Source organism: Mustela lutreola, chromosome 7, assembly GCF_030435805.1.
Source record: "Mustela lutreola isolate mMusLut2 chromosome 7, mMusLut2.pri, whole genome shotgun sequence".
Taxonomy (NCBI): domain Eukaryota; kingdom Metazoa; phylum Chordata; class Mammalia; order Carnivora; family Mustelidae; genus Mustela; species Mustela lutreola.
This window is the reverse complement of record NC_081296.1, coordinates 19563937-19577399: the sequence shown is the minus strand read 5'-3', so window position 1 is coordinate 19577399 and position 13463 is coordinate 19563937. Positions and strand designations below refer to the sequence as shown.

The 13463-nt window shown below is 37.0% G+C and overlaps 1 protein-coding gene across 8 annotated transcripts in view; it reads right to left on the bottom strand.

Annotated features, from left to right (window-relative positions):
- Positions 1-13463, bottom strand: part of MCTP2 (multiple C2 and transmembrane domain containing 2) — a 238071-nt gene that overhangs the window by 31567 nt on the left and 193041 nt on the right. For 7 of the 8 annotated variants that reach the window (XM_059180094.1, XM_059180098.1, XM_059180100.1 and 4 more), the window contains 2 exons: positions 8036-8158; positions 5370-5411 (listed from right to left, as the gene is read on the bottom strand). In XM_059180094.1, coding sequence (XP_059036077.1) covers positions 5370-5411; positions 8036-8158 — 165 coding nt within the window. Of the gene's footprint in view, positions 1-2337; positions 2428-5369; positions 5412-8035; positions 8159-13463 lie in introns of those variants that run through there. The other variant, XM_059180095.1, reaches the window with a different exon arrangement.

Below are 13463 nucleotides of genomic sequence, written 5' to 3'. Positions count from 1 at the left end.
TACTTACTTTATTATTACTTTTCCCTTGAGGAAAAGAGAGGGGTCTTCTCTTATCAATTACCTTGTAAACCCACTGGATATTTGGGATTTAGGGTAAACCTAAATTTAGGTTTACCCTAAATCCCAAACGGGGTTTCATTAAGAAAGACAAAAGGAGGGGTGTCTGGGTGGCTCACTGGGTTAAGCCTCTGCCTTCAGCTCAGGTCATGATCTCAGGGTCCTGGGATCAAGCCCCACATCAGGCTATCTGCTCAGCAGGGAGCCTGCTTCCCCCTCTCTCTCTCTGCCTGCTTCTCTACCTCCTTGTGATCTTTCTCTCTGTCAAATAAATAAATAAAATCTTAAAAAAAAAAAAAAGAAAGATAAAAGGAACAGCTATTATCCTCAGAGAAACAATGACTTGTCGATAATGGATACACAATACACAATGTATTCTACATTAGCATGATATAAACATTTTAGGCAATGAGATATTAAATATCTAGACACAGTATAGCCTATAAAACCAGAGCCCCTGACTGTATTTTGTTAGTGCAAACATACTAATAGAAGGATGATAGGCTGATGTATCATATTTCACAATATTGGGGAATTACATACCAAACATAACCCTTACAATAGAAATCACAAAGAAAATATACAAGTACTAGGAATATTAGTGAGCCTGATATGAATAATGGTCCAAAAGGTTAGATTAGTAACATTTCTGGTTGGCTTCAAAATATAATGAAGCCAACACATTTTTTAAGAACGGGGGCTTGAGTTTTAAAAGAAAAATTTGAGCAAGTCCATGTGTCAGAGAAAAGACTGCAGGAGATAGGGAAGCCAATCCCTTCTTATTCAAAACATACATAAACTGATAATTAAGAATTGGCTAGAATCCATTTTAATATTGAAGTCTTGGAAGTAAGATGGTATGGTAGAAATGGTAGTAATTAAATCACTTCATCACTAAAAATCACATTAAATCAAATTAAAAGGAGTTAAATCAGAGCAACCATTTACTTTCTTTTCCTGAAAGTTATCCTTTTATTTTTTTAAGGCTTTATGTATTTATTTGAAAAAGAGAGAGAGAGAGAGATTGGGAACACGAGCAGGGACGAGAGGAAGAAACAGGTTGCCTACCAGCAGGGAACCCAACGTGGGACTCGATCCCAGGACCCTGAGATAAGGACCTGAGCCAAAAGCATATGCTTAACCGACTGAGCCACCCAGGCACCCCTCTGAGAGTTATCCTTAAACACGTCCTCTACAATATACCCTGTATACAGATTGCATGTCTCCCGAAAGTGTGTGTGTGTATTCAACTACTACTAACCTTTCAAAGATACTGTCTGACTTTATATTTTCTTAGAAATACCATACTTTGTCATTTTAAAAGTACCACTCCTCTGTCAATAGGTTAAAAAAATCACTAATCAAATTAATTTGCTGTGTGTTTGGGGCACTCTTAAGAAGGCACAAAGGAATCATAGGCATAATGACTATCATGATGAAATTTTAAGATAAAACCTCCTCCAAGCATGATCGTCTCCCCTGGCTGGGACATATAGATCATCTTCTCTCTCTGGAATAAGAAAGCACAGGGAATGAGGCATCCTGGGCCTAGCCTACTCATCCAAAGGACAATGCAGGCTATATTACAGCAAGAACACCTTTTAAATACATACGCCATGTGGTTCTTTCCCTAAGAAGCTTCTGCTTGGAAAGAAAGGAATAGCCAGTCTGGAGAGTGGAAACCATGTTAAACACTGAAATTGATGGTTTAAAATGTACTTAAATTTTAATGATGACATCCTAATTTGTGAAAAGAGCACAGAGATATAATATTCATCTGTATCCTTTCATTACAAAATTGTTCCACGATTGATCCACAAAAATGAATTAGATGTTTATTTTCTTAAGAAAAACAACCATATCTGTTTTTTGTCAACAATTGACACAGAAGGGCAATTTCTCCTCCCTAAACACGGTAAGACAATTGTGCACTCATTGGTCATCCTAGGACAGATCATTCAAGTCCTGTTTCTGACAGATGAGTTAAAGACACACCAACTCACTATGCAGGCATTACAGCAGAGTTTCCTTATGATATAGCAATAGACAGGATTTTTTTTTTTTTTATTACATGCCCTTATGATTTCTTCTTGCTGATGTTAATAGTAAATGCTAAAATATTCTGTATAAGCATTTGTTAGGCTGGAAAAAGAAAGAAACTCTAATGCAAGTATTTATACCTTCCGCAATGAAAACAAGATATTATTGCTTTGCGTGACCTTTCCTAAGTATGGGATACAGCATTTTACACAATAGTTTCTTGGTTCATGCTTCAATTACTGACCTTTACTGTGCAGAAAATTAATGCAATTTTCATTGTAATCCATCCATACAAATAAGGCCCACATAGAAGAATTCCACATTTGGAATCTAATACAAATAGGAAATGTCAGCTGATTGCTGTTGGCTGAACTTAGCCATTATCTGTTTGTTCAGGGGTCCCCAGCAAACTACACTTGTAACAAGCAATTTCTTGCATGGGCCATCAGGAATAAGAAAGAAATATCTCCTCTCTTCAAAGTTTAGTTTGTACAGTTAGTTTCCTAAAAGCCCATAAAGTAGTTATCTGAAGGTTCTATGTTACCTCTGAAAGTGCAGAAACACACACACACACACACACACATGCACAATTGTGCAATCTAATTTGGCTTCTCATATAGGTCACCACCATGGACTTCTGACAGTGAAAAAGAGCAAGATGTTACAGAGATGTCATTTTACAACAATCCCCCTTCCAGACAATAAAAGTATGACAGACCCCAAACCATGTCCTGGTCTGTGCATCAGCGACTTGCAGAATATACAGAATGCATCTATCTCCTGAGGAAGCTGTGCCAGGAGGCCCCGACGTGCTTTTATCTTCCACAGTCCCCCCTTATGGTATTTGGTGGGAAGGGGTGCTAGCAATTACAGACTGTTACTTTCAAGATGGATAGTATAGAAGGAAAGGAGTTTCCTCTCTTCTGGCTTGGAAGGAAATGGCTGTGTGTTTATAATTTGTAAACAGCTCATCGCTCACTGGGTGTGTTACAGTTCCCAGAGGCACGGCCTGTCATGTCTCACATGCAACAGAAGTCAGGGGGCTTCTGTGGGTCAGCCCTTCGGTACAGCACAAGATGTAGGGCAGTGGCCCTGTGGCTGTGTGCACGGGTCTATGGCGAGCACGTCTCAGCTATGGAGCCTGGTCTATGTGGAGAAGGACGATGGACTGTAATATATATTGGGATATAGTGGGCTCCAGAAGTCTTAAAGTTGAAAATTCCTCTTTACAAAGTTCTCAGAGATGGGAGATTGAAAAGATAAGGATAAGGACCGCGAAGTTTACCAGTCTCCCTAACAGTAGAAGGGTTGTGGTAAACACAAGGAGGTTTACGTAGAAGTCAAAATTTCATTTTCATTTCAGATTTATTTCTCTGGATAATCTCAAAGACCAACAAAACTGAGGAAGCAAACAAACATGGCCATGCTGTGGCCATTAAAGGCCCTGTGAGAACACTATAATAGAAGTATATCGCGAAGAGCACTGCCCCGAGGGAAATGAGGAACGTCCTAACGACCTGTCTATAACAGGGTTGGCGCATCTGTTATGGGGACTGCAATGCTTGGATAAACACAAGAGCTCCAAGGCTCTTCCATGTAGATGCTATGATTCCAACTCAGTCATTCTTACCCAGGAAGGCTTAGCCCATTTGGCTCTCCTTCCAGATGCCCAGAGCCCCAGACAGTCCTTGAGCCACCTCAGTAGAAGGCTGGCTTATGGCAACGCCTGGTCTAGACTCCATGACCTGAATTTGTTGCTTGCCAGTTCACACCACTTTTTCACTCATTTCCTTCTTGTTGGAAGCTCTGCTTTATCAGATGGGCCAAAGACACATGGTCACAATAATGCTCTCTAAAGGACAGATGACGCCCTCTTCTATGGGGATCTCATTTTAACAGACATAGCCAAACAGAAGAAAATCTTCCTCACTTCCGAGCCTTGGTGAATAAAATTTAGCATGTGGCCTCGTAAAGGTTTAAAATAATTTCTTTCAATACGTGTGGTTCTTTTGGTAAAACAGCCTATCACCAGGCAGGCTAGCTTGGCTGTGACAATTTTTCATGTTCAAGGAGCTATATTACTCAGAAGCAGCACCCATCAATTCATCAAGAAGAAAGCTGCATCTGTGTGATCTTATTCTTTTTTTTTTTTTTTTTAAAGATTTTATTTATTTATTTGACGGACAGAGACCACAAGTAGGCAGAGAGGCAGGCAGAGAGAGAGAGGAGGAAGCAGGTTCCCCGCTGAGCAGAGAGCCCGATGCGGGGCTTTATCCCAGGACCCTGGGATCATGACCTGAGCTGAAGGCAGAGGCTTTAACCCACTGAGCCACCCAGGCACCCCTTGTGTGACCTTATTCTGAAAAGAGTCAATTCCACTTTTAAAAAATATTATGCTTTATTTTATTATGTTGCTATTAATGATCATTTTAGCACAACAAATAAGATTCCCTTTGTCATCTACCCAATTTGCTTCAAATGGGCAAAACCATCTGGCTCACCCAATTAATTTTAGGGCTATTTGTGTCATGGAGCCCGTGTTTTTTAATTCATTGGCATTTTCTGGGCATTTTATATTGGATACTTAACTCTTAAGATCCCCCCCCACCTTTTCACCTTTTCCCCTTCTGCCAGCCTCCTAGACACAACCATCACAAACCCTATCTACCCACAGGTTCTAGGGGGTTGGAAATCCATTAAGCTGGTAGCATCTCATTTGGCATTTCCACTTTTTTCATTTTATTCCAGAAGGTTTGTCTGAAAGCGTAATGACAACAAAAGCAGCAGATTTGAGAGATTCTCCCAGGAGAAGAAAAAGGACAGATGTACACAGACATATAGCTGAAAACATTGCCAGCAACAGCTGGGAAACTGACAGGCTCTGAAGTGGGTGACCACCCCACAGAGCGCAGACGGGAACCTAAAGGAACAGCAATTTTACTTGATTTACTTTTGACTTCCTAGACTACCTTTTATCTACCTTTTATACACCAAGGGGCAGGCTCTTACGATCTTCACTCGAATCAAATGACAGGCCTCCTCTAGGTACGCTTTTTTATAATATTTCGGTAATTCCTTATATTTTTACCCCCTTTTATCCTCACCTTATAAGATCTCTTAAAAAGGATATCCTTTATAAATTACAAATATATTACTTTGCCGGACAGTTCATAGTACTAAAAACAAACAAACAAACGGCACTTTGATTCAACCAGAAACGTGCTATCTGCTGACCACGTTAACACCCCCTTTCACGAGTTTCCCTGACTCACCTTGTCCTCTTCATCCTCCTCTTCCTCCAAGTCTGTGCTCTCCTGAAAGGAAAAACCACGGTTTGTTCATATAACATCCCTTGAAATTACTAAATGCAAATTAAACCCATATACACTTTTCACGATTTTTTTTCTTCCTACGTAACTGAAGCACTAGTGGTTTTTAAATCCATTATATAACCTCTCAAAAAAACACTCTTAAAGTTCAGGGACACTGTGGCAAGACCATAAACACTATGCATAATCTACATAAAATTTAGCTATAAATAAAGCGATTAGGCGAGTGGCCTTTGAAGGCACCCAGCTTTAAAAAGGCATCACCAGGCTGTACGTTCTGTAAACAGTTTGTTCTTATTCTGACAAATGAGCCAACTGCTATGTTAAGGCTGAGAACACCGTACTGGGTTTGTGCTGGGCTCACTGTTATAATGACTGTTCTTTTCCTCTGGGGCCATTACTGAAACATTAGACAGTAGGAAATGCATTAGTCTGAATATAATCAATCTCAGGAATAAGTTACAGGTTTCTGTGCAATATTACTCTTTTCCTTGGGACTCGGGGAGGGGGTGTGGGGGCAGGTAAAGGAAGCCAACTCGGGCTCTCATGGCCACTAACAGGCACCTGGCTTCAGTCTGGGGACCAAAGCACCAGGTGCTGTGAATAGACTTGTTCAGATCAGTGTAGAAATCTTGACTGTTTACCAGGTAACTTTTAATTGTGTCAGTGCAATATTTAAAAGCCAACACAGTCCAGGAGGGCCAGGAGCTCAGAGAGAACACTGGGTATTCAAAAACCAGAATCCGTTTACAGCCTGAACACTTATTTTCCGCTCAACCATGTTGCAAAGGTCAGGCATGCTGTTTAGATGTCATTTTTCTAGTAGTCAACAGAATTGTCAATACCATGTTCTTAAAGAAAGAGTAACTCTGAAGTATGCAGAGAGTACTCTACCATACTCCCTAAAACCACTGAGCAGTTACCCAGCAATTTCTCCAAGACCGGTGCTCCATTACTTCTCAGAATTCCCAAGAGCTGTAGCCAGCTTTGTGTGGGACCCTCGACGGATGCTGGAGAACTCACCTAGTCACTGTGGGCAGCACACGTTTCATGAAAGCAAATGGGTAAAAACACACATAATAAAAACACGCCATGGGAGGAAGAACACTGTAATTGGGAGTTAGAAGCCCAACTTGGGACAAAGACTTCAGCTTGGGACACTGTTCAAGGACATCCTGCTGTGTGACCTTGGGCAAATCACCTTGTCCCTCTGGGCCTTATGTTCCTCCAGCATAAAATAGAAATAGTAATTCCTGTCTCCTTCATGGTTGTGTTATCAAGATTAAAATAGGTGATGCATATGAAAGTGTTCTGTAAATTAAAAAGATTTTACACACACACATTTATAATCATATGCACATAAGTATTCTTTCATACCTTTACATATCTACTAGCCTACACATGCATACACATCATGTATGATAGCTGGAAAACTAAAATCTGATCAAAAATTGTAAAAATGTTATTTGACAGCATTTTTTATTAGAGATGTTTCTCTGTGAAAACTTCCCTTATGCCTATTCTCATTCCCATATCTGTGTGCAACTTACTCAACTTAAACAATCCTATACTTTAAAGCTATTTATTTATTAGTTGGTTCTAGCATCATTAGGTCCCTCATTATTGAAATACGTCCATGTCTCCCTCATTAAAACAATCCAATATCATACAGAATAAAATTTTGAATTTGCCTGAGGTTTTTCCTCCCTGCCAAAAAAATTTCATTTTCTCTACTTCCTTTCTATCCCCCAAATGATACCAGAATATCCCTTCAATATCCATTATTTCATAGATTTTTTTAAAATAATAGCATTATAAGGAAAAATGGGTGAAGATCATCAGCTTTTGGGTCTTGAGAAAACCACTACTATCAAGTCACAAAATCCTAGACTTTAATTTTAAAAATTCATTTCTTGACTCTGGAATTCCAAAATAATGCCCTAAAGAAGTCTACAAATACTAGTTCTTATTCACCCAGACCAGGAAAAGATCCTCTGGGCTGGAATAAATAAATAGGGGAAGCTGAGTCAGAAAGTATGATAAGTAGATGATAGGGGATATCTTGCTGTTGCTTCCTTCAAGATCATGGGAAGCTTGAGATTTTTAGGACCTGGGCACCCAAAAATGGAGCTGCCCATGCCTGCCCACTCTCTGATTTCCCTAGGAGTTGACCAGCCTCTGAAGGCATCAGGCTAGGATGTCTGGGTGGAGAGGCGTAAGGCAGTCTTCCAGATGCTTTCCATGCCCTGAAGAAGCTCAGTGAAATGCCAAAGGCTTTTTTCAGTGATGAGAATGCTATTCATAGGAGTCTTACAGATAACTAAATGGACAAACAATGAAATATGCTGCCACTTTGGTAAAGATGACCAAGCACCAGAGGGCTCTCCTCATGCTAAGAGGGTAGGCCAAGTCTCAGAAGCATAACACAGAAGGACAACTCCAGATTATGCCCAATAAAAGATCACTGCTATCACATAAATGTATGTCCAATGTTGCTCTCCTCAAGTCTCAAACCAAGTGGACTTGGGTCACGATTTGGTGGCGGTTTGTTGTTATTACCACCTTTTTTCCTCTGGTCAAATGTCTTGGTTACTAGAACCTTTGCTCACCTGGCTGTCCTGGATGCTGCCAACCTTCCCTTTTGTGGGTGTGATGAAATTGTAGATAAACAGTAGCAGTAACGCCAGGGGGATCATGTACAGTTCAAAATTCCAGACAGTGACTAAAAATACCTGATTGGAAGACAAAACAAAATCATTGCTTGAAAAATCAGTATGGGAATAAACCTAAAATCCTTTGCATTGACTTAAGGAAATTAAATCCAGGACACTCTCTCTATAGTAGCTTTTAGGAACAGTTATAGACAGGCTAACGTGCACACACACACAATGAACAGTTTTAGAATCGGCTGTAGAATGAGGAAGATCTAGAAATGAGTAGGCCAATCACATTCTGAAATAGACAATATTGTAGCCTCATACCTAGAAATTCCATTACCCCATCAACTATATTCAGGTTTTTGCTCTGAGATTTACCAGAATTTCGGAAAGAAGTATGGAAAAATCCAAGGTCTCTGAGTGAGGCCACAGACCAAATTTTGCCAACAGTGTGGTTTATTGGAGCTGTAGACTATTAATCCCTTCTTAAATTGGCTGCTAATGTTTAAAAATCTAAACAGTTCAGATAAAAACTTCAGATGGCCAAAGTCTCTTTAAAAATCTTAAAACTTTCCAATTTTGAGGCTGGATGGTCACAAGGAAATGATGGGCTAGAAGTGCCTACATCAGACCAGGTATGTGCTTTACCAGCCCAATTGCTATCAAGATTTATGACCCTTCCTACAGAAAGACAAGCAAGAGCTTGGGTTTGAATCTAAATATCTATGTGACAGTGGTCATGAGAGACATAAATGCAAATAAGACACGGCCCTACCTCCAAGGAATAAGCGAATTAGGACAAATAAGAAAACAACCCATGATAATTACAATATGAGGCTAGAGTGAAATCATGGGGAAATGATTTCAAAACTTGAGCCTCACTTTCTTTTCCAATCCACAGGTGGTCCAGAGGATGAAATAAGATAATCTGTGGTTATCAGCTATTAGTGCTTATAAGGGCTTGAAAAGAGTCATTCTTACATTAACGTAGAAGAGGCAAATTACTGCATCTTAAATATTGATTCTTCTTTTCTTGGAGCAATATTAGCTATTACTAAAAACATTTTATAACATGTTAAAGTTTAATTTGTAGGTATTATATGTATTTCCTGCTTATTTTTTGTTTGTTATTCTAAATGTAATAATTTCTCCCATTCTATATTTCAAGCAGATAAATAAAAGCAAATAATTGTACATATTAATTTTTTAAATTAGTAACTTCATAGAATTTTCTTCAAATAGCCTTTCATTTCACTTTTGGGGAGTTTCTAAGAATACAGTCACACAATCTACAAATAAAGAATTTCTCCTGTTTCCTCTTGTTTAATATCTGTAACTTACTTTCTAATAGGTATACTTACTTTCATTACTATTAACTAGACAATTTTAAATCAAACTGTTGAAAGTGATATTGTCTAATTCTTGAATTTTATAAAAATGCTTCTATTTTTATAATTAAGCATGGTGTTGATTTTTGTTTGAGCTACATAAATCACTTTGTATTAAGAATATGCAAATAAACCTTTTTTTAAATTAGAAAGTTCACATAGACGCATTCATTTTATTATTTTAAAAAATATTTACAAATCCTTTTTATAAAAATATTTGAAAAATATTTTAATAATACATCAATTTTAACAAGGATATATTTAATTCTTATTATTTTTAAATTCAGGAATGGAGGAGGGCGAATGATTAATTGTTCTTTCACTATCTTCTGAAATAAGGTGGGTTTTTCCTTTTCATTTTAGAACCTCAACATGATATATTATATTTATGATTTCCAAATATTGAAGTGAAGCTGTATTTCTGGAAGAAACATTCCCTTTAGTGGGCTGAAATGGTCTTACATTGTACTTTGAATTTTATTTGCTAACACTGGAAGATGTTTTACATTGATACCCATGTGCTGTCATTTCCTTTTTATTTTATTTTCAGGTTCTAGAATCAGGATTATTTTAGTATCATTACTTTGGTACACTCCATTCTTTCTCTATACCAAGGATAATATTTTCATGTCATATTACTAAATATACCAAGAATGAAAAAAATATACATAAACCTAATTTAACAAATACCCATGCACCTGCGTGCATGAAGACTTGTAAATGTGTTGTCAGTTTTCTTTCCAATTTATGTATTATTCTTTTTAAAAAATAAAATTTCAGATAACTGATATTCATTGTCAACTCTTCACCTACTACTCTCAACTGACTCTTCCCATTCCCAGAGGCCACCATGTCTGAAAATGGAGGTGAATCTTTGCCATCTGAGGACCTCTATGGTTTATTTTAGAAACATCAAGAGCATCAAAATGTTCCCATCACTCTGAAATTTTTTATTCAATATTATGTTCCATAGATCTGTTGATGGTATAGGTATAAATCAAGTTTATTCATTTTTAGGGGTATCCGAGTGGCTCAGTCAGTTAAGCATCTAATTTGAGCTCAGATCATCCTCGGGTGCCGGGATCAAGACCCATATATCTCTCTCCTTCTTCCCCAACTTGTGTTCTCTCTAATCAATAAATCTTCTTTAAAAAAGTATATTCATTTTAACTGATACATGGTACCCCAAATTAATGCTTAGTAATTTATCCATTATCCTCTCATCATTAAAAGCTTAAGATGAAACTTTTTATACTTTTTAATGTAGTCAAACATACTCACCTTCAACCTTAAAATTCATGCTCTTCATGTTCAATGTTCTACTTAAGGAATCACATTCTACTCTGAGATGATAATGTTATTTCATTGTGTTTTCTCTCAAAAAAATAATTGTATGTGTGTGTTCCTTATTTTTCATCTCAAGTGGTTTTTTGGCTTATAACTGGAAAAAAGCATCTAATTTGGATGCTTCTGGATAGCCAACTTATACAACTAGATTGTGGTATCAATCCCTATTTTTGTTCACTATTTCCATTGACACTTCTGCTACATACCAAATTCCCACATGGGTGCGTTTATTGTTTAAGGACACTCCAATCCTGTCCATTAATACATGTTCTATTTTACCAAGACCACATCTTTAACTGTAGTTTAATAACCAGATGATATGAGTGAGCAAGTTGGTATTATTTTACCTTCAAAATTATCTCTGGTAGTTCTTTGTTCTTTACCCTTCTACATGTATTTTAAAACCAATTTGTAATGTTCCATAAAATTCTTGGTGCAATTTTCACTGGGATAGCCTTGAATGTATCTACCAATTTGGAGAGAACTGACATCTTGGTACTGGCTTTCCAAATCATAAAGATTATTTGTTTCTCCATATATTCAGGACATTTCTGTATCTTAAAATATTTTATTACTTTCATCATGCTGATGAAAAACGTGATCATTCTGTGTATGTTTTATTATTATTTTTCTGTGTAACTTAAGAGTTTTGATACTATCATGAATGAGGGCATTTTAAATTTATATACTTTAATTGGTTACTCTGGGTAACCAATTAACAGGAACATGGATTTCTATATGTTGTTCACATTATTTTGGTCCCCTCTTATCAGCTGTAGGGGATTTCAAATCTATCCTTTTGGAGATCTGATGTGGAAAATCATATAAACTGCAAATCATGACAACATCTTTGTTGTTGGTGGTGGTTTTTTTGCCATCCAATCTAGGTGTTACTTCCATTTTCTTTTAGTGCTAAATCTCTAATTTTTTTTTAAGTATAGAATTTTTAAAATGCTTTTTGAATCAATGCATATTATTATGTTGTTGATTTCCTCCAGGCTATTCATCGGGTATGCTTTATCAGTTTTATTTGCTGATTTATAATTTATATTTTCTTTTACTTTTCTTTATAAGGTTTCTTTTATGTCTTGTTTTTCTTTGATATGATCAAAAGAGTGAAGCAGAGAAAATAGTACAGTGATTCCTCTACTAGATGAAGCTAGAGAATTTTCTAATTTTTACCTATTTTTCTTTATTTTTAAAGTTCTTTTAGGACTAGGAAGTTTTAACTGATTTTTAACTGTGTTCTAAATGGTTACTATTCCTTAATGTCTATCTACTGGATAAGTGAAATTTTATTGTTTTTTTACATTGCTAAATATAACTTCAAGTGAAGAGGCTGATACAAAACTATTGGGAAAAATCAGGAAATAGCATATTTTTATTTTCCTCATCATAAAGCTATTTATAAAATGTCTTTAACAAAATTACTTGTACATCAACTAATATTAGAAGGCTGTTGTGCTAGATAAATACCTCATTTGCCATAACATTTGCATCTATCAAGTATGGTTAAGTAATATAAGAAAGTGTTTTATAACAGAAATTGAGCAGCATTTAAATATCACATTTAAAGTACTAATAACTTTCAGAGCGAGTCACTAGTGCACTCAGAAATGTTTTTAAGGGGTGCCTGGCTGGCTTTGTGGATAGAGCATGTGACTTTCTCTCAGAGTTGTAAGTTCAAGCCCCACGTTGATTGTGGGGCTTACTTAAAAAAATTTTTTTGAATTAATCTATAATTCCTACCTCTGTAATGAACAATTGATTTCCTAATAAACACCTTCTAGCAAAATAATAATAATATTAATAATACTAATACCTGAAAACAAATTTTAAAAAAAAGTCCAGTGATAGATAGTAGACTCTGATAGCTGGTAGACAGACCTGAGATTCTGATCCGTGAACTTTGCATGGAAGCTCAAAGCTTAAAGAAGAAATCAGGTCTGCATGGGGTCACTGTAACGTTTGGCATCTTTCCTTCAAGAGCAGCTGCTATCACAATGATAATACCAGTTGGTTAAAACTCAAAAGAAAAATTTGCCATTTTTCTGAAAAGATGAAACCGGCAAAGAAATTGGGGACAATCAGGGCCATGGTATAGAGGAACACTGGAAGGAGATAATAAGCAAAGGAAAACCCCAAATTCTGTATGTGAACTTTACTGCAGTCTCTGCCATAGATGTGGGGGCAGATTCAGAACAGTCTTAACTGGGATCAGAGCTGCCACCTACAGGAGGTGTGACAGAATTTGCAGTTTGAGTTTAATGAACCCTGATATGAAGTTAAATATCTTCTTAAAAAATAAGGTCAACCTATGTGAAAGAACAGGGGAGAATCTAGGGTCTCTGCTGCATAACATTCCTAATATCTAAGGCACAATTAAAAATCACGTGACATACAAAAGGTCAGGAAAATGTAACTGATTTTTAAGGCAGAGGCAATCAACAGATGTCAACTTCAAGGTGAATTATGTTTTTTTTCTTCCAAGTTTTATTTAAATTCCCATTAGTTAGCATACCATATTAGTTTCAGGTGTAGAATTTAGTGACTTAAACTTCCATACAACACCCAGTTCGCATCCCAAGAAATACCCTCCTTAATCCCCATCACCTATTTAACCCATTCCCACACCCAAACCCTGC